Raw genomic sequence first — 27,172 nt, 5'->3', positions numbered from 1 at the left:
CAGCAAGCTATGGAAAAGCAGGATCCTCCTTTTTGACTCTATATAGCTCCCCAGTAAGCTACCCAGAAATACAAGGCTGTTTTGTATCCTTGAGTCTATCTGCTTCCAAAGCATCAATTGTGTTCTATTTTATCCAATCTCTCCCAATACAAAGCAAATGGAGACAGAAAGCTGAAAGAAGAAGGGAAAAAAAGCAAGTTCAGAGAGCATCAAGGACACACACACCCCCCCAAGATGCAATTGTCTTCTTCTGGCCCCCTTGTTGCAAACTGAATAAAGGAAAAAAGCAAGTTGGGGGCTTTGCCCAAGGCCAATGTGAGAATGCAGAATCTCATCCATTGCAAACTAGAAGATGCAAAGTGGATGAAGGGAGGTTAACTGGACTGAATTAATTCAATGGCCTGGGATCATACAAGACAATGGATGCGTTTGCACGATGTAGTTTGACCACTGTTTATTTCAGGGGTCTCCAACCTTGGCAACTTTAAGACCCATGCTGGTTGGGGAATTTTGGGAGTAAAAGTCCAGAAGTCTTAATGTTGCCAAGTTTGGAGACCCTTGCTTTATTCAATTAACACAAACTTCTGGGCATAGAATATTTCACTCTCTTTGAGAATGAACATAGTGTGTTCAGAGAATCTTGTCAGTAAAGGAGCCTAAAGTTGGGACACTGGTTATTACAATTTTAACCTTAATTACAGTGTGTGTGGTTTAATGTACTATGTTAACCCAAGCCACTGGGTTAGTTCAGGACTGGGCAAATTAAAAAAAAAGGTTGATGCAGGAACCAACTTGAGTGTTGTATAAACACAATCAGTAAGGAAGACTGCAACCAGATTGCTCTACGCTGGTGTTCACTGTTGATGGGCATCTTCAAGGTCTCTTTTCCATACTTCAGAGGCTGAAGCTGCAGGTTTAAGCCCCATTCAAATATAGGGCTACTGCATAACTCTGGCAAATCTCTGTGGCAAGATCACATATTAGGCTCAATTACTATATGGTTTCATCTATAAACCCAGACATTATGTCAGAAATGAAGCTGGCAAGATTTGACTAGCAAGACTGGGGCCAGCATTCTGGAACCAGCAACACTGTTAATGTCAGTATAGAAAAATAGGTTGCAACAAACAATTCATTATAATGAAGGATGGAACGGGGGGGGGGGGACTCTCAAGATTTCAATCTTGGACCAAACACCTCTATAATTAGATTCTTAGGGCCTGTAGAAAACAATATGTCTGCAATAACAGAAACGTATCCAGTGTAGCTCTGCTTTTAATGTTTCTGTGAGAGCTCTTGGATACAGTTTGAGTGTTTAAAGAGAATTATTGCAATGCCTTGAGTGTTGTTCTGACACTTTGGGCTTCATAGTTATGTGTGCACCAGACCAATCAGGCTATTTTAAAATTGCGATTGAACCTAGGCTAAGCCAAGATTTTTAGTTATTGCAAGATTATTATTCAGAGAATAGAATGAACAGAGACTCCTCACCCCATGCCCTGTTGGTCAACTTGCACGGCAAGACAAAATATAAATATTGTGATTTAAGTTATACAATCCTTCAAATAGCTGCTCTTTATGATCATGACAAATCAGTAACCATGATGCCCAAGACTGCTTTCATTGCTTCTCTCCTTCCTAAATTAAAAAAGAATGGAATCAAATTACATGGGAATAGAATAAAATGGAATAGGAATATGATGGGATGGAATACAGAAGGGAAGGGAGAAGGGAAGGGAGGAAAGGAGAGGAGAGAGAATAGAACAAACTATTTTATTTGGCTAAGCGTGATTAGACACACAAGGAATTTGTCTCTCGCGCAAAAGTTCTCAGTGTACATGCAAAGCAACAGAGTAATAATAATCACAATAATACCAATAAGAACGAGAATAAAGAAGATGGAAAAAAGGTAAAATCTTATGAGATTATCAGATCTCACAAAAATCTGTCCTTATGCTCCAAAGTCAGAATGTCATCTTTCCAAAATTACAAATGGGGACTATATCATAATATTACATTTGCGCTACATTGGACTAACTTTTGCTTCAAAAAAGAAAAGAAAAGAAAGGGAGGCATTTTTAAGAGGTATTCACAGTAAAAACACAATATCTACTCCAAAAGGCTTTTAAAAAATCTTCCTTTTAGTCACTTCGACTTGTTCTTCCTCTCTCCCATACAAATATGACAGTCGTTTACAGTATACAGATGACTCAGTGCCACTTCATTCCTTAGGAAGGTTAAGTTATATACCAAAAAAAAACAGATACACACAAAGAAGAGATGAGAAACACAACTGCCCCTACAATTTGGACTTTAAAAGGGACAAAGCCCCTCTCTATGCTTGCAGCTAAAAGTGTCAGACCCTTGGCCTTTAAACTCACAGGAATGGAATTACATTTTTAAATGTCAGGGTCAAACTTCAACCTTCTCATAAAAAGCAAGCAACCACAAATTTCTGTTATTTCAAATAACTCTCGCGCCTGTACATGTAGATTTTTGGGCAACTATCAGATTCTAAATCCCTCTATTTTTTTTAATAGCACAGGGCTGAATAGACATCCTGTTGCCTCTAACATAAAATTAATAAAATGTATTGCAAAATGCAAGTAGAAAAATAGGGACCACTCCGGTGGGAAGGTAACAGCGTTCCGTGCGCCTTTGGCGTCTAGTCATGCCGGCCACATGACCACGGAGACGTCCTCGGACAAGCGCTGGCTCTTCGGCTTTGAAACGGAGATGAGCACCGGCCCCTAGAGTCGGAAACGACTAGCACGCATGTGTGGGGGAACCTTTACCTTTACCTTATTGCAAGAAGCTACATTTCTTTGGGATTGACTGAATGGGTGCTATGTTAGCAGCGTCCTCCGTGAGGCCAATATTGACCCCAAGGATCAATGAGATTATCCAAGGGGTCAATAAGTTGCTTACGGTCAAAAGGGGTGTGTGTGTCAGTAAATGTCTGGGAGTCAACAAGTGATTAATAAATGATGGAAGGTTGATTGGGGATCAATTCATTTTTTTCGGGTCGCTTAGAGCTCCATGCTAGTCCCTAATCCTGAACGGGAGGTAGCTAGTGGTGAGACAGTGTTACCCAGGATTGGATGGTTAGTAGCAAGAGCAATCTTGAGTTGTATCTATTCATTATTATTTGTGGTACTATTATGTAATTAAATTTAGTATTTATTAAATTATTTCCACATAATGTTTGGAGGTCAATGAAGAATCTGAATCTTCATGAAGGGTTGACGAACTGAAAAATGTGGGGGAACCCTTGCTTTAGATGCAACAAATTAGAAGAAGCAGGGCGTTACAACTGCAACATTGATCCTTTGTTGCTTTTTTTTAGAAGTGGGAAGGCTCTGAGAAGGATCAACATTTCCTCTTTGTTTTTGGCATTTTCTTATTTCCCTTTCATTATATTTTTGAGCCCCTCAAATCACTTCTGTTCTTGCAAAGACATTTTTGAATTCCCTTCCCAAAAACATATGTATCATCCCACTAGCCTTTTGATTTTATTTTACTCTAGTAAAAAAAAAATGCCGGGAGAAGCAGCTCTTACTTCCAATATATCAAATGTTTTCTTGTTGACTTTCTTGACTTGTTCATTCTGGTTTCACAAAGAGTTGGTTGGGTTCACACAACAGCCAGAGGCAATATAAGGCAGTTTTTCTGTCTTTCATAATACAACTTAAAAGAAAATGAAAACTCTTAAGCTTTCGAGATCTGTTTTAATGCCCTTTTTTCTCTTGATAACAGATTGTGTCATAATTATGAGATTTCAGCTGCTTTACGTATTCTTCTAGAAACTGGCACTTTGCATTAAAGCAGTTCATAATTAACTTTTTCAGTGAATAGGATTCACTGCTGGTTTTTTAAATTGGAATAATTATTACAGACAACTCAGCTCACTTGTGTCCTTGAGAGGGTTTTTGGCAAGCAATCATTCTTTGGACCAGTCCTCTCATTAGAAACAACAAAGCTCTTACCTAAAGAAACAAACTTTAGGAAGCAACGGCAAGATTTTGAGAAGAGGAGGACATGTAGGGCAGCATAGCCTGGATCCCTAGTGAGCCTGCTCCCTTTATTTTCAGTGGGAAATGATTTGTATATTCTACTCATTGCTCTAACTCAGACATGTCAAACACAAGGCCCGGGGGCCGGATCCAGCCCGCAAAGTGGTTTCATGTGGCCCGTGAAGCCATCCTGGAAACAGTGGGGGAACGGCCCCCACTGCCTTGGCCCTGGCCCAGAGACCCTCCTTCTGCCAGAGACCCTCAGATCTGTCCCATTCCTGCCCAGGCCCCCATAGGCACCCTTGATGTGAACGATGTAGAGCTGGCCACGCCCACCCAGTAGGCCATACACACTCTAGCCACGCCCACCCAGTAGGCCACTCCCACCCGGCCCCCTGAGGGCAACCACAATGCTGATGCGGCCCTCAATGAAATTGAGTTTGACACCCCTGCTCTAACTCTTATGATCTCAATTATAATGTGGTTCTGTTTGGTTTTGGCTAAAATATTCTATGAACACAATCATGGAATGGAATGGAATAGAATAGAAAATAGAAAATAAAATAGAATATACAATAGAAAATAGAATAGAATAGAATAGAATATAGAATAGAATTAGAACAGAATAGAAAAGAAAATAGAATACAATATACAATATACAGTAGAAGAGAAGAGATTAGACAACAAGGAATTTGTCTCCAGTGCAGAAGCTCTCCATGCAAAGCATCATCATCATCATCATCATCATCATCACCACCACCATCCCAATAAGAGGGAGAGTGAAGAAGATAATAAGGGTAAGTGATAGTACTACAGCCATACTACAAAGGTAAATATATACAGACATTAGACATTAGTCTATAAACCATTGTTCACAGTTTCACATGAGGGAGGCAAGTTGAGGACCCATGGCCTGCTGGCTTTCAAGTTGACTTTTTATTTTATTTTTTTATTTTTGTATTTGCAAGCATACAGCTTTGTCTGACCACAATGGTCTGAAAATAAATGAGATTATCTCCCATCATATTGAGGCAATTCAGTGTGACTCTCTATAGTCAATACCAGAACAGAGTTAGCATGATCAAAACAAAACTCCTAACTGCCTTGCCCACACATGCCAGCCCCAGCCACATCTATCACTTTAGCCATTACCCTCCGACCCTCCTTGTGCTTGCTTCTGTCAGCCTTGGATTGTTTTGCGTGTCCTGCCAATTGTGGTGTACTCAATAAACCATTAAGGGGACGTGGTGGCTCAGTGGGTTAGGACGCTGAGCTTGTCAATCAAATGGTCAGCAGTTTGGTGGGTCGAATCCCGAGTACCGCGTAACACAGTGAGCGCCTGTTACTCGTCCCAGCTTCTGCCAACCTAGCAGTTCGAAAGCATGTAAAAAATGCAAGTAGAAAAATAGGGACCACTATGGTGGGAAAGTAACGGCACTCCGTGCGCCTTTGGCATCTAGTCATGCCGACCACATGACCACGGAGACGTCCTCGGACAAGCGCTGGCTCTTCAGCTTTGAAACGGAGATGAGCACCGGCCCCTAGAGTTGGAAACGACTAGCATGCATGTGCGGGGGAACCTTTACCTTTACCTTTTACAATAAACCATGCTTAAGTAAGCCATAACATAGAGCAATGGGTGAACTTAGACCTTCAGTTGAAATGGCCAAGGTGGCTCTTTTCAGGATTGCAAAATTCTGGTACCCAGCAAAGAAATGCCACCACTTTTCCAACCCAAATGCCATTTGTCAGCTCCAAACATGATTTCCATAGCAACAATGCAAATGTGGAAGCATTCCATAATCATTACGGAGAGGGGATAGGCAGCCTAAACAGTGACTGCAGTAGATTATATGCCTATTACAAATAGTTGCGGTTCCTGAGCACTAGTAATTATACCCAATTGTGCCTTTAATTGTGTAATTGAAAACTCACATAGTTTTCCTCTCTCTCCTCTCCTCCTGCCACAAGCTAGGAGGCAACGCTAAGTAATGCCACTTTCATGATCTCTTGACTAACCCATCCACTTTCACACAGAACCTTCCATGAGATTCACAAATACAGGTACAATATCATAAATACAGGTAATGTGGTAAGGAGCAAGATTTTACACAATTTTCTGGAATTTTGAAAAGTAGAGATGGGAATGTTTTTACAATTTTACTCAAGTAACGATGGATAGATCCATCTGATATGAAAGGATTCAACAATTGTTCAGGGATGATGCCACCACATATTACATCAATAAGCATGACCATTCCAGGCAGGTTTGACTATTAGGATGTTCTTCTTTTAAAAGTGCTGCCAATAATTGCATTTTATTGATGCAACGATGTAATTTGAAAAAAAATCATTTCTGTGTGATTTTTGGGCAGGAAAAATCCCACATTTCCTTAATCAGTCAAAAATCAACCTGATTTTTAAAGGATATTATGTTAATATTAAAGGCTCCCCTATTTATAAAGCCTTTGTAAATGACCATATGCCATTTAATTTAAAAGTATTTGATTACAATATATCAAATCCAAACTTTACTTGGAAAAGTTATGTTGAAACATTCTCAAGTATCTTAACAACCTATTTCTTTTTATGTCATATGGATCTTAAATAAGAAGCCACACAAAACTCTTGCATATTAATTTTAATATGCTTAAAGAGCTCTATGCAGCCCCTTAGAATAGTATGCTTCTTTCCAATTAATTAATACTTCGAGTTTAAATCAGAGTGATACTGTGGTCCTTCCAGTTGTACAATTTCACCTCATTTTATCCATATAGCACCACTCTGAATGATCCTATAAGGGAGAAAGTCTCTTTGTGAAGTCTTCTTTTTCTACATAACTTCTTGGTAGGTCCTGTAAGTATGCAAAATCATGATGTCAACTGATGTTCTAGGATTTGTAGAAACAGAGATGTGTGTGGCTGAAAACATACTAGGGGTCTTTTTTTTGAAAAGAGAAACTGATGGACAAATTCTAACAATACCATCTTATACATTTAATAATTTAATATTCACAATGTGAATTTTCTCAAAAAAAATCCTTAAAACCCACTCAAAGGCAAAAAGAAGGAGAGTGGTGAATATAATCCACTATTGCCTAGATCAGGGGTCTCCCATTTGGCAACTTTAAGACCTGAGGACTTCAACTCCCAGAATTCCTTGGCCAGTTTGGAGACCCCAGTCTAGATGACTTCATAGGAAAGATGTCCTATTTAGAGCATCTACTTTGTGCATAGGCTAATCAATTTTGTCTAATCTTGGCAAATTCCAGATGCGTAGACATTGGCTGCCAGAATATTGAATAATGGTTATACTACTTGGATTTCATCCACACACCGGGAAGTTGCCACAGGTGTGAAATATGACACTAGGTTGTCAACATATGACAGTCATGTATCAGTCACAAAAAATCAGGATCAAAATCAAAAACAACAAATTCTGGAACAAACTTTCTGGTCTATTGAAAGTTCCTTTTTATATCAGCCTGATGCTCTCGGCTACAGAAAGGCTGAAACCCAGGGAACTGAGATCGCAATTAATATATGATTGGGCAAATGTTCCACATTAATGCATATTTTGTTTATTCATAATTTACTGAGTAAACCACAATCAGCTGGCATGCTAGCTCATAATGCATAATTTATGAATAACAGATTCTCGGTTTGTGCAAGACACTGAGCCAAACCACATTGCAGCTTAGGGCAACAACAGTATACAAACCACTATTGTGATGCTCTTTAATCATTATTTGGCAAACTCATCATTCCTAGCACTATTTAAATAACACACACAGTATTTAAAAGCACAGAAGACAAAGACTCTTCTCCAGGTTAGCCAGTATTAAAAACAAAATATCCATTAGAATTACTTGTGATAGCTTAATTCCAAGTATTGGGTACCTGCTCAAAAAGAAAGTGTCAATGCTGCTAACGTTGGATGTTCTTGCTTTGACAACAGATGGAAATGTAGCCATCTTTTCTCTTTCGCTTTTAGAGTTAGTTGATGCTAGGAGGGGGGATGTGGATGAGAGTCCAGCTAGTCATAACAATAATAACTCAGCCTTGGGAACCCAAGGTTATTAGGTCAGAAGGTTGATAGAAATTTGGTGTGCTGGAGAGCTGGGGGAAAAGCCTGCACTTCAAGCTAATTGGGGAATGTGATTTATGACTGTTAATTGGAGGAGGGAAATGTGCTTTGCTACTTTGTGCCCAAGGGAGGGGAATTCAGTTTTTGGCTTTAACTATGGAGTGCCGATACTTTGTTTCTTGAATAAAAGATTCTTTAAGGTAAACAATGCCTTGAAATTCTTTTGAAGAGTTTCATCTGTTGGAACCATGACAAGAGAGATGCTGAGGAATAATAATGAAGGAAAACCCGGTAAAGATAATGTTACAGTAGTCTAGCTAACAAAAGCATTAATGAGAGCTGTCGCGTCTCGGATGAGCAGACATGTCCATAGCACTATTTACAAGATAGATGGTGCAATCTGCAAATGCTTTCATTACACAACACGCAGTTAACCTATGAAATTCATTAACACCAGACACCCTGATGGGCAGTGATTTAGAGACTTTTAAATGGACAGCAGACAAATGAGTAGATGATCAGGCAATCCATTACTACTCATTCTGATGGCTGCACTGCACGTTACCCACAGAATCAAGAATATTCTTCCAGCACCAGCTGCAAGGGAGCAGCACTGGAAGACCCATTGTTGCCCTCTCCTCCCGTTTTCCTGTTTCTCCGGTGCATCTTGCCACCCAGTGTGCCATCAAAGACTGCTACACTAAATTGGGTCCAAGTTTGATCCCAGAACATCCATGGAAATTCTCAGTCATCCAGGCCATGGTTGTCCCAAAGGTGCTTTTTCAAGAGGCGATTGGGCTTTCTTTGCTTTTCCTCGAGGACGTTTTCCTTCTCATCCAAGAAGCTTCCTCAGTTCTCAGAAGATACTCCCCATGCTCTCACCCAGCAGCACCAAAAGAAACCTTCAAATACAACCTGGGAACATTTGCATAAACTTCTTACAATTCACCCCAAAGGCATCCAGGCCAAGCAATGCACTGTCCAGACTACCCTGCCCTCCATAAGGCTCCAAAACCTGAAGAGAAGAATGAGTCAACGGATGAGTCAGAGAGCAGGATCATGCTAAGAGACAGATCCAGTTATCAAACAGAGCTTCCTGTGGAAGTGGGGATGCGCTGATAAATGGGGGGGGGGAGGGTTTGCAAGAGGAGCTGTTAAAAAAACTGCAGTGGGATCAGTTCCTCCCACAGTAGTTGTGAGAGAATGGTATTAAGCCTACAAACAGCAGATATAACAAGCCCTGCATGGAGTTGCTTTGCCACAGCAGTCAATCAGGGGTTGTGAGCTGTGACAGCTATGGGCAACCAGCGGCAATGGGCTGGACCCACAGGTCTCACTGAGTCAAAATGTGACTTGTTTGTTGCTGACTTAATGAGAGGGTTGGCTAACTTCTCGGTAACTGAGTACCACACAGGATATACTGATGATGTAACACGAGTAGGACTGTGTGATGGATAAGGAAAGGGAAGGAGGGGGAGGATGTTCAGCGAGGGTGGGGCTTATTTACTTCACTGTGTTATTTTGGGCATAAATTTTGCTATTCGTGGGCTCAGAATCAAAGGGATTGAATCAAAGTTCTGATCCCTGGGGATTATTACAAGGTTGACTCCTTGGACTTCTCTTGCTTTGCAGACCCAACCATTCGTGGTTCATTCTGCAAGTGAAGGGTAGTGTAATAAATAAATAAATCTCAAGTCTCTCTGGCCATCAGTTGGAGGGAGAGCAACATGGGGGTGTACAAGAAAGAAAGCTCTTTGTGCCTTGCTTGCTGCTGTTTTTCTTCAAAACCATCTGGCTGATGAGTGTAGAAAACTGGGTGCTAGGATGACAGGCTGCTGACTGGGACAAACACATCCCCGTCAAGTCCACGCCGGCTGTGTCTATTTACTTGTAGCTGGTTCCTGGGAACAAAGCCAACCTGCACTGGTTCACTGAAGCATGCATGCCATCGAAAAAGAAAGAAAAGTACGGCAAGGAAGAGAATGTATTTTCTCAGCCTTGCCAACCTGAATTTAAAACAGTTAAAAAGCTGAACCCAGAGTGAACAACTGCATAAAACAGTCACTTCACCCTATTAAGAGCTCTTGAAATGGTAGACAAAACAACGTTGCATTTTAATACGAAAGGTCTTTTATCAATTTGCATTCTGCTTGTCATCTCTGGACCTGCTTTGGGGTGCATGATATGCAACTCAGGGTTCCCACAACCTTCGTTTCCCAAATCCTTGGCTATGGCCATCAGAGCCCTTTAAAAATTACTGCTGAATTAGGATTTTTGAATATAGTGAGTTAAAAACCTCTAATACAAAGGAAAATAAAACAAAATAACTATAATTCATTCTTTTAATTTTAGTTAAATTCAATCATTTTTGTCCTGGCCAACCTTTCTCTTTCTTTCTTTCTTTCTTTCTTTCTTTCTTTCTTTCTTTCTTTCTCTTTCTTTCTTTCTTTCTTTCAGTGGAAATGCTAATGCTAAGTGTAGATTTAAAGATAATGTGCACGCAAGACCTACAGGGAAAAAAATAAAAGAGTGTCCACAATGAGACAGGTAAAGAATGTCATGTACATTGTCCTATCATTGTGCATATGATGTACAGATGTCATTATGTCAGTCTGAACAGTTACAAATTATATGTCATTTGGATGGCATCACGATATTGTACATGCTGTGTCACTATGCCTGATAACAAATGCCTATGGATACATATTAATAAAAGTTTGCATAATATCTCCATATTATCCAAATTCACAAAACATGCTAAGCCAGCTAAGGCAAAAGTTATAGCTTTCAAACCACAATAGCAAGATGCTAAGCCAAGCCAAACCATCTACTACGACTTAATATGTCGTGTGAACTGAGTTAGAGATTGGAATAAGAGCAAAAGCAAACTATAAAAAAATGCTCATTCTCAGAGAGCAGTTTCCAAAGATTTTAGAAATCGATGGACGCTAGATGAAATTTTGATGCAACATATTTAAGAAACAGATGAGGCACTTATGGAGTTGCTCCAGTCAGTCAGGATTTGATTCTGATTTGCAAAGCATGTACAGGATAGGTTCACACATTATGTTAACCTGTTTAGATTAATTTCAATGTAATGTTTTGTCTGAACCCACCAACTGTACAGCAATGACTACAAATATTAAAAAATGGCTTACACTGAATCAACGTCTAACCAACTGCTCAATGGTGAATATTCTGGTCCATGAGCATAGAAGGGTGTCATATGCATAGTGCTGTCATCACATAAAACAACTTTAATGAATCATGTGCCCGATGTTAGTATGGTGTATGAGATGATATTGTGATTTTTAATGATCATCATCATACTCTTGACTAGCAAGAGCTCTGCATGATTTATGCCAACTCTACCTGGAAACAATGGGTATTGAACCCAGGTCCATCAACAAGCAAAATACATTTTCAACTACTGAACTATGGCCCTGTGTTGTGCAATCAACCCAATGATTTTTTTTACCAATGGACATTTAAGTATATGGTTATAAGTAGCATTTGGACATTCCACCTCCATGGACAGGGATGGTAGCAACAGCACCCAAACCACAAATAAATTGGGAAGGGCATGCATTCCATGTGCTAAAATATAATTATGGGAATTGGCTATGTTGGAACTTTATTAAACATAGAGAATTACTCTTGTACCAAAAATTGCTAATTTTCACAATTTGTATAGTGGATGAGAATTGAAGCCTATCACCTCTAGTTTCTAACACCACAGTTATGCCCCAAATGCTTCCGTATGGAATTAGAGTTCCACTATATTCTCTTTCAAGCTAGCCTGTTACTAAAATAAAACTGGAGAGTAGAAACATGAATCTAATAAAGCAGTAAAGAATTTTTATGTTAACTTTTATGCCATAAGCATAGCAATCTGCTGTAACAGTAGACCTGTTATTGCTCTTGTGAGCTTATTATAAATTTCTTTTCAGGACATTCGTACAAAATTACTCATGTGATGCCATTCTAATTTGCATTCTTTAAAATAGCAAACAAAAAAAAACCACTTTGGCAGACCCTCAGCATCACATTAAGATTTCCTGTAAACAGAAAGATCAGTTTTTCTCGTCATCTTCAACCACAGCATCCTGAATCATTTCTCAGAAAAGCACCTGCAGCTCGAAAGAGACAATCACATATTTTACTACCTCCCCAGGCTAAGATCTCAGCCCTGAGCAGCTTACAATATAAAATTCAACTCAGGGTGGTAAAGAGGAGATGAAGATCAGGGATAAACCTCAGGAAAAGGAACGGCTTTCTTCCCCATTAAACATACTAGAACACTCTTTCTTCAGCCGTGGAATCCTGATTGCTTCTTATTACTAGAAGGAGCATCTTAGAGCAGGGGTCCTCAACCCCCGGTCTGTGGACCAGTACCGATCCGTGGCATGCCAGCAACGGGTCCACACAAACAAAGCCCCATCCACACGATGCAGGCAGCAAACAAACCCACGTCCCCTCCGGTCCACGGAAAATCCTCTCTCCAGAGAACTGTTCTCTGGTTCCCAAAAGGTTGGGGACCTTTGTCTTAAGAGTCTCCTTGTGATGGCTTTAAAAAAAAACAAAAAACCCTCTCAAATACAGGTCATCCTCGACTTACAATCACAACCGACTCCAACATTTCTGTTGCTAAGTGAAACATTTGTTCAGTGAATTTTGCCCCATCTTACGACCTTTCTCGCCACAGTTGTTAAGTGAACCACGGCAGTTGTTAATTTAGGAACAGGGTTGTTAAGTGAAGCTGGCTTCCCCATTGACTTTGCTTGTCAGAAGGTCACAAAAGGGGATCAAAGGACCCCGGGTCACTGCAACCGTCATAAGTATGAGCTGGTTGTCAAGCATCTGAAGTTTGATCATGTGACCACGGGGATGCTGGAAAGCTGGTAACTGTGAAAACAAGCCGCCCTAAAGTCACTTTTTTCAGTATTGTCGTAACTTTGAACCGTCACTAAATGAACTGCTGTCAGTCGAGCTCTCTCTCTCTCTCTCTCTTTTTTTCTTTCTCTCCCGTACCCAGAGAATTTCCATGTTACCAGGATTCATTTCTTCCCCTTTGTTTTCTGATCAAAATTGGATTTCTGACCAACCAATCAATCAAAACAGGGCGGGGCTGAGAGACGGGCAGCTCTCTCTCTCTCTCTCTCTCTCTCTCTCTCTCTCTCTCTCTCTCTCTCTCTCACAGCCCAAACGGGCCATTCCTGCATCACGGTGACCTTCGGTCATCGGCGAACTCAACCACGGCGGCGGGGGGGGGGGAAGGAGGGAGGGGGGTCCCCGCCCCTCCCCGTCCCAGCGAAGAGATTTAAAGTTTGAGCCGGAGGAAGGGAAGCTCTGCCCGGGCGCCCGAGCCCCATCCCCGCGCCTCTTATTAAGCTGCTTCCCCCCTTTCTCCCCCCCCTCCCCATCCAAAGCGACCCGGTCTCCCAATCCCGCGTCTCCACAAAGGGCTGGGCGGGGGAGGCCTGCCCGTCCTGGAGCCCTTCCCCCTCTTTCAGGGTCTCCAACACTGGAGGTTTTTAAGAAGAGACTGGCCAACCATTTGTCTGAAATGGTATATAGGGTCTCCCGCCTAAGAATGGGGTTGGACTAGAAGACCTCCAAGGTCCCTTCCAACTCTGTTATTCTATTCTATTCTATTCTGTTCTGTTCTGTTCTGTTCTATTGTCTCCGGCCAACCGGGATGGGCAGCAAGGTCACCCTCCTCCGGGACCCCGCTGGGCTCACCAGTTGCAAGGAGCAGAAGCCGACCAGCGTGCAGCGTCCGTTGCATCTGCCCATGATCGCCGAAGCCTCCTCTGGCCGTTACCGTCAGGAAGAGCACCGCGCCTCCCGTTGCCAGTGACAACCTCGGCTCAGAGGGCAGCCGAAAGCCGCGGCGCCGGCGCCGGCGGCTGCACCAGCAGCGGCGGCGTCACCGGCCGGTTCCTCTGGGCCATCGCTGCCCGGCGAAAGAGCGAGAGAGCGGCGCCTCGGCTCGCGCCTACGGCCCCCGCACGCCTTTTGTCTCCTGCCGCCGCCAACCTCCGAAGCGCGGACGCCGGGGCGAGCCGAGCCGAGCCAGCCAAGGCGTTATCTGCTGCCCCCGCTGCGGCGCTTCTCAGCCCGCGGGAAGCGGCACCCGGGCTCCATTGCAAGGTGCCCGGCCGCCGCCGGGGTGCCTGGCTCCCGCCTGCGCTCAGCACCCGCGCTCCATCCCCGGCTGGGAGAGGAGGGCCGGTCGATGGGGCGGGGGAGTGGCCGAAGCCAGCTGCCCGGGCTTTGTCCCGCCTTGCCCGCGGGGGACAGAAGCGCCTCGCTCAAAGCCTCCGCTCTATTGTTTTCTCCGCCGCCGACGACACACCCACGGCTGCGCTGCTCCCCGGCGGGCGGGGAGCGATCCGGCGCTTGGCTTGGAAAGCAGCGTCACTCGCCACGGAGGCAGCGCACCAACCCGGAGCCTCGCCGGCAGGCAGAAGACGGTCCGCGCGGGAGAGGAGGACTAAGTGGCACCGGGCCCCGCCCCCGCCTCGCCCCGCCCCACCACGTGGCTCTCCAGCTGCGCCCTGGGCGTGCGTGGGGCCCGGGGGCGGGGGGGGGGAGGAAGAGGCGAGAGCGCGAGCCCCGCCTCTGCCTTCAGCTGTCCAGTCACGGAGACGGACGCCGCGGAGCCAGGGGCTGGGCCTCGAGAGGCCACGCCCCCCTCCCCGGGCCGTTGTGGGTCCCTTCGGGTCCGCCAAGGGAGAGTCGGGCCAAGTTGGAAGAAGCGGATTGTGGGGCGTTCTCTACCCCCAAAAAATAAAATAAAATAAAATAAAAATGCAAGCGGGGGTCGAGAGCGCGTCTGGAACATCGCCGACGCGTTTGTTCTTTGCGCGGGCTGGGGATTCGCCCGGCGTGGACGCTTTTAAGTTTTAAGTTTATTGAATTTATATACCGCCCTTTTCCCGTAGGACTCAGGGCGGTTTACAACAGCGTTTCCCAACTTTAGGAACTTGAAGATGCGTGGACTTCAACTCCCAGAACTCCCCAGCCAGCTATGCTGGCTGGGGAATTCTGGGAGTTGAAGTCCACGCATCTTCAAGTTCCTAAGGTTGGAAAATGCTGGTTTACAAAGTATTTAAAAACATCAATACGATACAAGAGTTAAAAACAGTTAAAATAATTAAATTTGATCCCTGAGGGGGAAAAAAAAAACTCCTCTCAGCCTGGGCTGGAAAGCTCGAAGAGCCGGGTCTTCAGGTCCTGGCGGAATGACTGAAGGTCGGGAGCAGTCCTAAGCTCCATGGGCAGCTGGTTCCAGAGGGCAGGCGCACCCATTGAGAAGGCCCCCTGGGTGTTATCCGCGGGCAGTCTTTTACAGGCGGTACCCTGAGAAGGCCCTCCATGTGGGAGCACACAGGACGAAGGGAACTTGATGTCGGCAGCAGGTGTTCCTTCAAATATCCGGGACCCAAGCCATTGAGGGCTTTATAGGTCATCACCAGCACCTTGAATCTCACCCGGAGGGCAACCGGAAGCCAATGTAGCTCACGGAGTAGAGGTGTTACATGGAGTATCGGGAAACCCCCATCACAACTCGCGCAGCAGCATTCTGCACCAGCTGAAGCCTCTGAGTGGTCCTCGAGGGCAGCCCCATATAGAGAGCGTTGCAGTAGTACAACCGGGAGGTCACGAGTGCATGGTTGGGGACTCCCAACTTCAAACGTTCCACTGGGAAAATGAGGGGAATCTTTTTTTTTTGCATTGGGAAGATAGGCGTTGCAAAGGACCGAGCCAAAAAAAAAAGGATGACTTAACCAAACTTAACGTATCGTATTCTGCTAGGTTGGTCACTAATGTTGAGCGTGTGAGACCCTGAAAAAATTAAAAAGGCTTTCAGGCAGTGGTGAGATTCAGCCAGTTCGTACCACTTCAGCAGAACCGGTAGCTAAATTTTCGTTGCCCGGGCCCAGAATGGACTTCCAGCGTGCTTGGCTGAGGAATTCTGGGAATTGAAGTCCACAAGTCATAAAAGGGCCAAGTTTGAAGACCCCTCGTTCTTGGGCATGGAAGCTGGTTGCTGAGCAACTTTGGGCCAGTCCCTCCCTCTCAGAACCAACCCACCTCAAGGTTTCTTGTTGTGGGAAAAAGAGGAGGAAGGGGCATGCATGCTCACCACCCTGAGTGACTTATAAAGTACCGTAATTTAAGACAGGATAAAAATCTAATTAATAAAATTCCCTTTCTCGTGATGAAAAGCCAAGACAGCTAAATAAACTACAAGCGGAAACTGCATCTCCCTTGCAGATAAAGAGAAATGTAACAAAGATATCCACTTGTGAGTGGATGTGAAAAAATGAACATCAGAATAACTCCTGCATCTCTTCAGTTCCTCCAGATGCATTAGCGTCATGTTTCCTTGTTCTGCACATCCAACATCGTATCTGAATGATCAAAGATAGGCAAACCTCAACCATATGGGAGAGAGGCTCTGGCAGGGACACCTGACTCCTGTCTTGCTCTGCCAGTAAAGGAAGTCAGGTAAAAACTGAATATTATGCTGAGCGGTGTTGTTTTGTTATGCAGAGTAGAGCTCCCTCATTAAGTTTTAATGGACAGGCCATTGATGGCTGTAATGGATGCATTGATGGAGAAAATGAACAGTTTGTGCTCTCAGCCCATGGAAAGCAATGGACACCCACCTGCATGGCATTGAAATTGGGTCATCTGTTGCAAACCTGAAATCTGACTAGGCTTGAAAAGCCTAAAAATCTAGATTTTGATGTGACCTGGATAATCTGATTTTCACGTGACTTTAGCATCGATCGATTCTATTTTATTTCATGTAACTAAAGGCCAAGTTTCAAGCCAGTTCAGAAAGAGATAGGAAATGTTAAGTGGCTTTTAGAAATCCATGTAAAAGTATATACTATCTGTATATGAAAGAAGTCAAGGCAGCGGTTCTGACTATACAATCAAAGCCCTGCTAGGTTTTTTTACATGCATTGTCCATGTAGCACGCATAAAAAGGGGAAGGACCTTGAGCTTGTCTGGAGGGAGGGGGAGCAGCTATTGTACAGCTTTGACTGAAGATCTGTAGCCTCCTCCTATCTTGGATGGTCCTCCTCTTCCACTGAGCACACAGCTTTGGGAGGGATGCACATGGAATAACAACAACAACAATCATGATAATAGTTGGAAGGGGCCTTGGACGTCATCTAGTCCAAGCCCTGCTCAGGCAGGAAACCCTATACCATTTCAGACAAATGGCTGTCCAGTCTCTTCTTAAAAACTTCCAGTGTTGGAGCATTCACAGCTTCTGGAGGCAGGTCCTTCTACTTATTAATTGTTCTCACTGTCAGGAAATTTCTCCTTAGTTCTAGGTTGCTTCTCTCCTTGGTTAGTTTCCATCTGTTGTTTCTTGTCCTGCCTTCAGGTGCTTTGGAGAACAGCTTGACTGCCCCTTCTTTGTGGCAACTGCAGAGATATTGGAACACTGCTATCATGTCCCCCCTCATCCTTCTCTTCATTAAACTCATCATATCCAATTCCATCAACCGTTCCTTATATGTTTTAGCCTCCAGTCCCCTGATCATCTTTGTTGCTCTTCTCTGCACTGTTTCTAGAGTCTCAACATCTTTTTTACATCGTGATGACCAAAACTGGATGCAGTATTCCAAGTGTGGCCTTACCAAGGCATTGTAAAGTGGTATTAGTAAGGCCACTGCATCCAGTTTTATATAATGAGGACACCCACCTGATCAGCCAAATCAACTCTGGTGATCAGTGGGGTGACAAATGCTGCAGCCAAATTGCCCTTTTGCCAATTGCCAAATTGCCTTTTGCTTCCTTTTTTCTATTTTTTTTAAAGAAATTAAAAAGGGGGATAGGACTGTGATCCTGGTGGCAGATGTGGCCACCATCTTTCCAGACATCCTGAAGCCATTTTGTTGGTGAGTTCTACATGCCTCTCCTCCAAAAATGAGGGCAATTTGGCTGCGGCATTTATCACCCCATTGTGTGGATTATTTTCAGGATTCCTGGGGCAGGGTTGGCAGTGGCTACCTAGTTCATTATCCTGATAATGTTTTTCCCCAAAATAGGATGGAGAGAAAGCTCATCTTGGTGTATTGTTGGAGATGGGAAGCTGGCCATTTGGGTTACCATGGCTGCAGAGAGATATTTTATTTTTTGCCTGTTCTGCAAGTCAGCACGGAGTAAACATATGCAAATGAATGCCTGCCACTTGACTGTGAGTAGGAAGTAATTAAAAGGAGCCAGGAAATTCCATAGCTTCTTCAATATCTAGAGATCTTCAGGGAACCACCAAGGCCCTTTTCCCATTAACTCAACACTGTGTTGCCACAGTTGTCAGGACAATGTGCAGCCAGACTCTTATCAAGTTGGATGAGTAATGACTGGGGGAGCCCAGGAGATGAAAACTGAGGCTTAAAAGCCAGACCCTATATCCACCCCACCCTCTGTAACAACTACTGGACATAAGTAGCCAAGAACAGCAAGATAAACAATGCAAATTTAGGGGAACATGGATTCCATCAGAACAGAATTGATCAGATTCTACCACTGTAAGACCACATAGGCAGATCTTTGGTTGCACAATTCCAAGATCTTGCAGGTAAGCAAGAGAACTTGACATCACCACCACCGCCATCATCATGAAGTTGGAAGGGACCTTGGAGGTCATCTAGTCCAACCCCCTGCTCAGGCAGGAAGCCCTATACCATTTCAGACAAATGGCTGTCCAGTCTCTTCTTAAAAACTTCCAGTGTAGGAAGTAAAATAAATAAAATAAATATGATTTATTAAGAGAAGGGGGACGAGGCTACAAACACTGCGGCAACTGAACTATTTCAAATTGAGAACTAAAGTGTTTCCACTGACATTCTGATTTTCTAACTGCTGCCTTGTGAACTGGTCTTGTTTCAATTTCCTTGACTTTCCCTGTGCAAGATTTCTGCTTCTGAGTGCCAGAACTGGATTGGGAAGGTCCAGATTCAAATCTCCACAAGGTTGTGAAGCCTAGGGTCAGGAAACTGCAGAAAACTCTGAACTCTTTGCTGACATTTGTGCGGTTGGCCATATTTTGCAGCTGAGATACAAGAGCCCTCCTTGGGTGGTAAATATTTGCTATCTCTCTCTCTCTCTCTCTCTCTCCTCCATTTCTCTTATTTTTCCCAGCCCAATCTATTTCACAGGATTGTTATTGTGATAATATTTCAGGAGGAATATACTGAGCCTCTTGGGAGAAAGAAAAGGAATATAAATGGTGGAGTTGGAACTCCCTTTCACTGAGAAACTTATTGATGGTTTAAAAGCTTTTAAAAAACCCTGCCATCTCCATCAGTTTGGGAGAATTATTGGTCAAGACTTGGTTCACAGAACTCCCAAAGCAACTAAACTGTATTTAAACTGTATTTCTGTATTCATTTCATGTACTGTACTGTTTTATGCCCCCAGCAATCACATAACAACTTGTGCGATAGCCTGGCTGACATACGTTGACCTTCCTAAAATACGCTGAACCAATTAGTCAACCAAACTGAATTTTTGATTTAGAACGTTGTGCAAAATAACCTATGAGTTGTTCTCTGTCCTTATGAGTTTGGATCAATGTAGTAGATCCCAAAGTAAAATCAATGTGAAAAGTCACATTTTGAGTAACACGAATGCCACAGAGAGCAACAGACTGCATAATTCTCTGGCTCGGTTCACATATTGCTGTAAACTCTGATTAATCAAATTAATCACAACAGTTAAGCTTATATAACATGCCAAGCTGAAACTAAGCAATCACATTATGGCTTAGTGAAAAGCTTCTCAAACCTGGTGCTCTCGTTACTCTCCAGATACATGAATCATTTATGAATCATTGGGTATAATTATGGCCAGTACTTTTTTTGTAAAAGAAAAAGGTGCCGGAACTCACACATGTCATACAACCCGCCTTGCCTACCCTACAAGGTTCCATCCAGAAAAGGTGCCGGAACTCCGTTCTGAGCGTTCTATGAGAAAAAAAGCCCTGATTATGGCCAATGAAACCTGTTATTTAATGGGAGATAGAGTTGGGTGGAAGATCTTGAATTGGGTCTACTTTTATAAGTGCTACCACTGGACTTTAGTATTTTCCCGAACTATAGTGGGACGCGGTGGCTCAGTGGGTTAGGACGCTGAGCTTGTTGATCAGAAGGTTGGCAGTTTGGCAGGTTGAATCCCGAGTGCCGCGTAACAGAGTGAGCGCCTGTTACTCGTCCCAGCTTCTGCCAACCTAGCAGTTCGAAAGCACGTAAAAAATGCAAGTAGAAAAATAGCGACCACTACGGTGGGAAGGTAACAGCGTTCCGTGCGCCTTTGGCGTCTAGTCATGCCGGCCACATGACCACGGAGACATCCTCGGACAAGCGCTGGCTCTTCGGCTTTGAAACGGAGATGAGCACCGGCCCCTAGAGTTGGAAATGACTAGCACGCATGTGTGGGGGAACCTTTACCTTACTTACTTACTTACTTACTTACTTACTTACTTACTTACTTACTTACTTACTTTATTTATTTATTTATTTATTTATTTATTTATTTATTTATTTATTTATTTGCCGCCCTATCTCCCAAAGGACTCAGGGTGGCTAACAACAATAAAATACAAATGAATACAAATATTAAAAAAAATTAAATTGTGTCAAAGTCCCACTAAAACCAATAAAAACATTTAAAATCATAATTAAAAACCCCATTATCATCAGTCCAGGTCGGCCTGTTGGAAAAGATATGTCTTAAGGTCACGGCGAAAGGACCGAAGGTTTGGGGCCATCTGGAGCTCCCGAGGGAGTTGATTCCACCAAGCAGGTGCCCCAACAGAGAAGGCACTCCCCTTGGGGGTCGCCAGCCGACATTGTCTGGCCGACAGCACCCTGAGGAGGCCCTCTCTGTGTGAGATGGGAAAACGTTCCTGGCAGCAGACAGTCCTGCAAATATCCCGGGCCTAAGCCATGTAGGGCTTTATAGGTAAGAACCAGCACCTTGAATCTCACCCGGAGGGCAACCGGTAGCCAATGCAGCTCATGCAGGAGGGGTGTAATATGGGAGTATCGGGATGCTCCCATCACAACCCGCGTGGCCGCATTCTGCACCAGCTGAAGCCTCCAGGTGGTCTTCAAGGGCAGCCCCATGTAGAGAGCACTGCAGTAATCTACCCGGGAGGTGACGAGCGCATGAGTGACCATACGTAAAGCATCTCGGTCCAGATAGGGTCGCAAGTGGTGCACCAGGCGAACCTGTGCAAATGCCCCCCTGGCCACGACTCCAACATGATCTTCTAAACTGAGTCGTGCATCCAGGAGGACGCCTAAGTTGCACACCCTATCAACGGGAGGCAACACCTCTCCCCCCATAACCAAAGATGGAAGATCTTGGACTACACGAGATGCCGATACGTAAAGCCACTCGGTCTTGGCCGGGTTGAGCTGGAGCCTGTTCTTCCCCATCCAGATTCGTACCACTTCCAGGCACCAGGACATCACGTCGAGGACATCACTGGGTTGGTTCGGGGTGGAGATGAAAAGCTGGGTATTATCCGCATATTGATGATACCTCACCCTGAAACCATGGATGATCTCGCCCAGTGGCTTCATATAGATGTTGAACAGGAGGGGAGAGAGGACCTACTCCTGAGGCACCCCACAATCAAGGGGCCTCAGGGTTGACCTCTGTCCTCCTGCCAACACCGTCTGTGAACGGCCCGAGAGGTAGGAGGAGAACCACCGTAAAACGGTGCCTCCCACTCCCAACCCCCAGAGACGTCGCAGCAGGATACCATGGTCGATGGTATCAAAAGCCTTGATAGATATAGTGCTACATGCCCTAGCAGAAATTATGAAGTAGTGGGAAACAATCCAGATCACTGCAGGTCTTTAGTCATTTATCTGGCTCTTTGGCAGCTGCCTAAACAACCTGGTGATGTTCAAACTTACAATGGTGCTGAATGAGTGGTACTTATGACTAGTCCTTGAAGTTCCAACCATCACAATTTCTCTCCACTCATGTGATCCCAAACCAGGTGCTCAGCAACTGTTCCACACTTCCCACCATCACAGCGGCCCACAGTTACACTGTTGTGATTTGCAATCTTCCCTGTTGCTGACTTTTCTCATGCAAAGTCACTGGGGAAGCGAGCAAGAAGCCAGAAGTCAGAGTCATGTGAGGTGCTCACTTAACAACTTATGCTGATTTGTTTAACCATGGTAACCAGAGACTGCTGGAACTGCCATTGCTAAACCACACAATCATGTGACATTGCACATCACTAAGCAAAGGAAATTCTGGTCCCAATTACTGTGGTTCAAAGAACTACTTATTCTTTCCAAGCATAATTCTCCCCAAGTTCTCTTTAACAAGATTTATTGAGATAAGTCAGATGAGGTTACAACAACTCTTCCAAATTTAGTCTCTGTCTGTCTCTCTGTCTCTTTTCTAACTGGAGAACAGGTAAGGCCTTTTGCTGATAATGGATAAGCTTGCAACTGACTGTTTATATAACAATGTCCTGAATCTTTATTAGTCTGGAAAAAAAACCATTGCACCATCTTTCAAAATCTACCCCTGACTTTGCAGGTCTCATGAACAATGACTTCAGGAAAGGAGAATAACATTTTAAGTTCTCACCTGGCCATAACACCTTGGCAAATGCTTGATGCTGTGATCCTTGGGAGAATCAATGGGAAAATGAGCTTTTTTCCACTCAGGGCTGGGGCTCTGGGTGGTGGTATTTATATGGAAACCTGAAGTGTTGGCTGTTTACTGCTTTCTTGTCCTACTATTGTGCTCTGTACAGTAGTGCAAACACAAATCAGAAATGGCCTCTTGCAATAAAATTACAGATGCAACTTCAGTCTCACAGGATACCTAAAAAAGAAAAAATGGGGGAGACTGAATAACAAACAAAGCTCCATTTACCAGCCTCACTTGTATTTCCTGGGAGTAAATCCTAAGGCATCTCTGGACACCCTCCCAAGGAGACTGCGAGGGTTTTTTTTTAATTGTTGGAACCATTGATTGCTTAATTTAGACATAACATTCCTGTATATGGTGTGTGTGTCTTTCTGTATTTTTGTGTACTTTGTGATTAAGCTGTCTTCTGAATCCTGGTAAATTGACAAGCAAGGAAATAAGGCTTGCAAGCAAAGAAAGAATATTCATACTGTATCTATAGGATGCTGCATTGATTTCTTTGGCTTTTGTGTGTGTGTGTGTGTGTGTGTGTGTGTGTGTGTGTGTGTGTGAGGCCCATGTGCAAATGGAGTTGCATCTTTCATAAGCTGCCAACCTGATTTCACAGGGGCTTCGAGACATCGTCTCCCGACCGTCCCTGGAGCATCTTGATGTTTGCAGTGCGCTAATGTTTACATTGTATTTGTCCATTAGCAGGTCTCTGGCCAAGGACATCTCCAGGTCTACCATCTGTCCCATGTCTTCAGCACAGGGGTGTCCTACTGTTTGTCCCCTTTCCCCACCTCTTCCCCCCCACACACACAGAGTGAGGGGAGGCAGCTCCTTTCTTTAGATCCAGACTTCATTTTGCAAACTGTCAGACAATAGAAGCGGACCTGACTTAGCTTGTGCATTGCCTACTCCTTGCGCTAGTTCCTTGGGGAGCAGCCTTGACGGACAGGCCGTGTCTGCTCCAGCTCTTCAGAGGGCTCCACACGGTGTGGATTTGTTCATTGGGTTGTTGAAGAAAACCGCTTTTTGTCAGAAATTCATTTCCATATTACTCATGAGTAGTCACAAGGCTGGCTTAGAAGGGGTGTGTGTGTGTGTGTGTGTGTGTGTGTGGCAGGGAGCGGTGCCATCTGTCTGGATCCCCTTCATCCCATTTCTTTTGTTTGGTCTTGATGTTAGATAATAGTTAATTTTTAAATCTGCATTTACGTCCACAGCAGGTCTCTGAAATATTACAGACAAATCATTGTCTTGTGGATAATTTTTATTGCTTTGATTCTTTTAACTTGTTCTAAATTGTTTTAAAATTTTAGACAAAGAGTCACTTGGTTGAGTTGGGTGGCCACAGAAAATAAACAACAAATAAATCCACTAACCCAACTGGGTTAAATGTGTGTGCTTCTATAGATCATTTTTCTCCTCTTTCTCCCCTCTTTGATCTGCATGGAAGCAGCACAACTGGGAGATTAATTATCTCCCAAATTTCTTTGTTGTGGAAGATCAGCAGCATTTGATATTTGCGTACAAACATCTACAATCAGAAGCTCATCCAGCTTCCTTCCCCCCCCCCCCCCATTCTCCAGATGATCTTGCCAAATTTCAGTAGTTCCACACATTACTGAAACTCAGCAGCAGAGTTTCCCATTTTTCTGTGGTGGGAACCGATGAAGACAATTGCTTAACGTTCACAAGCATATTTAAGATGTTTTTTAAAATATCTTTCTGGTTTTGGGGCAGCTCATGTTTTTCCTCTATTACAATAAATGCCATAATAAGTGACCTCTTTTTATCCTTTTGTAAAGCTTGCTGTACCAATTAATTTCAAATCCATTTTTTTCCTTTAATCAAGATTGAAATATATTATCCATAATAGCTAAATGTTGCATTTCAGTCAACAGAATCAAGAAATATTTAAAAGGTAGCCGAGTTTTAATTTGAATGGGTTTTCCTGACCATCTATTCCCTTCGGGTTTGGGATCCCGTTATCCATTTCTTGCTCATTGCTGAGTGTGGGGAAAAAAATACAACTATTTCAAAATGTAACTCCCTCCCCTAAAAGAAAAAACAAAATAGAAAATCAAATCCCAGCATATTTGACCAAAACTCATTTACTTTGCATCACTGCATTGCTCCCAAAGCTTACACAAAAGCTGCTTCAAAGCTGCAATTTCTGGAATAGCATGTTTGCTTTTACAGCACATAGTAGTTTCAGATTATTTTTTGTAATAGCAAAGTGAAATTTTTAGTCCCAGCCCTGATTTGCTTTCTCCATTCCTTTCCACGGTGGTTGGATAACAGCCCAATGGCTCTAAGATAAAAGTATGTTAAATGTTCAGAGTAACGTTCAGCATAAGTAGGCTGGTAGAAGCCTTAGAGGCTGCAAAGCAGGCTTGTCTGCTGCAAAATAGGACAATCGATCAAATTGATTCATCAACATTTATTTATGGTCTAGGAACAAGCAAATGGGACAAGATGTGGCAAGCCTGCACACAATTATGGTCCTGCACGAGACCCTCCTTTACATCCAGGTGTCATGACCCAGCTCTAAGGCAGGGCTTGCCTTGCAACTTCGTTCCTTACTTACCAGCAAAAACCAGGGCATTTCTTTTTATTAATTATTGTTTGCTTTCCTGCAGCTCTCAACTTAATCCAGCCAGTTTTGTTTATGTATCTTATAGCAAGCCCTGGTCAGCTCCCCATAAGGAATTAAAACAACATAACGTAAAGGTTCCCCCGCACATGCGTGCTAGTCGTTTCCGACTCTAGGGGCCGGTGCTCATCTCCGTTTCAAAGCCGAAGAGCCTGCGCTTGTCCGAGGACGTCTCCGTGGTCATGTGGCCGGCATGACTAGACGTCAAAGGCGCGCGGAACGCTGTTACCTTCCCACCGTAGTGGTCCCTATTTTTCTACTTGCATTTTTACGTGCTTTCGAACTGCTAGGTTGGCAGAAGCTGGGATGAGTAACAGGCGCTCACTCTGTTACGCGGCACTCGGGATTCGACCCGCCAAACTGCCGACCTTCTGATTGACAAGCTCAGCGTCCTAACCCACTGAGCCACCGCGTCCCTTTTTTAAAATAACATAAAAACCATATTAAAACCAGAAAAACCCAACACATTAAAAACAAAAGTGACAAGTCAAGTTTCCCAATAGGCAGTCACCTCATCTTATCCCAGTGCTTGTGGAGGGGGGGGAACTATGTTTTCAATGTTTTATGGAAGGCTAAGGGAGTGGAAGTCTGTCGAATGTCAGGGAAAAGGTGTTCTATAGGGCAGGGGCTGCTACGGAAAAAAGCATGCTTCCTAGCTCCCCTCAGATGGCAATATAAGGGAATGGACCTGGAGTGTGCCCACTTTATCTGATATGGTAGGATGAGTAGATGTCCTCCAGTAGGCCGTCAACCCTTTGGAACCGGGCCGGGGAAGTGGCGGGCAAGCATACGCAAGCATGCGTGCACATCCCCACTTGCTGGCCACTCACAGAAATGGAGCTGTGCGTGCATGCTTGCCAGATGCTCGCGCGGAACCATCCCCTCTTTCCCCTCTGGAAAGGTTGGGGAACTCTGCTGTGGATAATCTTGCCCTGTGCCATATAGGGCTTTTAAGGTGATGGCCAAAACCTTGAATTGCACCTGAAAAGGAATCAGAAGCCAGTGCACCTTGCACAATAAAGGTGTTACACGGGCAAACCTAGGGGCACCCATCACTATGCATGTTGCCTCATTCTAGACCAGTAAGTTTTCAGATGGTCTGTTTTAGAACTCTCTCTCTCTCTCTTCCCCTCCCTTCCTCCCTCCTTCCCTCCCTTCCCTTTGCTAAATTTCTCCTGTCCCCAGCATCAAATATGGGTGTTACACCAGGAATAATGCTGCTGACAGACAGTCCGCAGACCCTTTACATAATTTCTAATTCTGTTGAGCTGGAAAGAACAATGAAAAAGGGGTTCCACATTATTACTTCTGCTGGGAGTTGTGTTTTTTTTTAAAAACATAAGGGAAGAAGGGCATCTTGGAGGTGAGGGTGCAAAAGATTCCAATAATCAGTTGGCACATGAATCCCACGTGGAAAGAAAAGTTGACTCCTTTAGCCAGTGATGAAACCTGCCACTGAGTACAGGCAGAGCAAGTGAACGACAGAAGCCTCTTTTGCACAAGAAAACTTCCAGGAAATTGAAGACACTTCCATATGCTTTTGTTGCAATGGCTTAGGGCTGTGCTTGGAAGGCCATCTCCCCTCTCCGACATGGCGGTGAAGCCATCCTCGTTGATTAAAAGGACTGGGAGGATTGATCCCCTCTCTTCCCCGTTCCTCCCTCCCCCTCCACTTGGCATAGCTCATTAACTATAGACTATACTCTAGTTTCTG

At 44.0% G+C, this 27,172-nt stretch overlaps 2 protein-coding genes across 7 annotated transcripts in view; both read right to left on the bottom strand.

Annotated features, from left to right (window-relative positions):
• The window catches only part of NKAIN1 (sodium/potassium transporting ATPase interacting 1), a gene marked incomplete at its 3' end in the record, with an annotated part of 30,575 nt that extends 16,048 nt beyond the window's left edge, over nucleotides 1–14,527 (bottom strand). For 3 of the 4 annotated variants that reach the window (XR_014027437.1, XM_081335481.1, XM_081335482.1), the window contains exon 1: nucleotides 13,842–14,527. Coding sequence is in view for 3 of the 4 variants with exons in the window: in XM_081335481.1 (XP_081191607.1) it covers nucleotides 13,842–13,895 (54 nt within the window). Of the gene's footprint in view, nucleotides 1–12,717; nucleotides 12,905–13,841 lie in introns of those variants that run through there. The other variant, XM_081335483.1, reaches the window with a different exon arrangement.
• Nucleotides 10,554–27,172, bottom strand: part of SNRNP40 (small nuclear ribonucleoprotein U5 subunit 40) — a 32,753-nt gene continuing 16,134 nt past the window's right edge. For 2 of the 3 annotated variants that reach the window (XR_014027434.1, XR_014027435.1), the window contains one exon: nucleotides 22,488–22,991. The gene's annotated coding sequence lies outside the window, so the exon portion shown is untranslated. Of the gene's footprint in view, nucleotides 10,607–20,022; nucleotides 20,099–22,487; nucleotides 22,992–27,172 lie in introns of those variants that run through there. The other variant, XR_014027433.1, reaches the window with a different exon arrangement.

Source organism: Vipera berus, assembly GCF_964194415.1.
Source record: "Vipera berus genome assembly, chromosome: 9".
NCBI lineage: Eukaryota > Metazoa > Chordata > Lepidosauria > Squamata > Viperidae > Vipera > Vipera berus.
The sequence above is the reverse complement of the archived record's forward strand: the minus strand, read 5'-3'. Positions and strand labels throughout refer to the sequence as shown.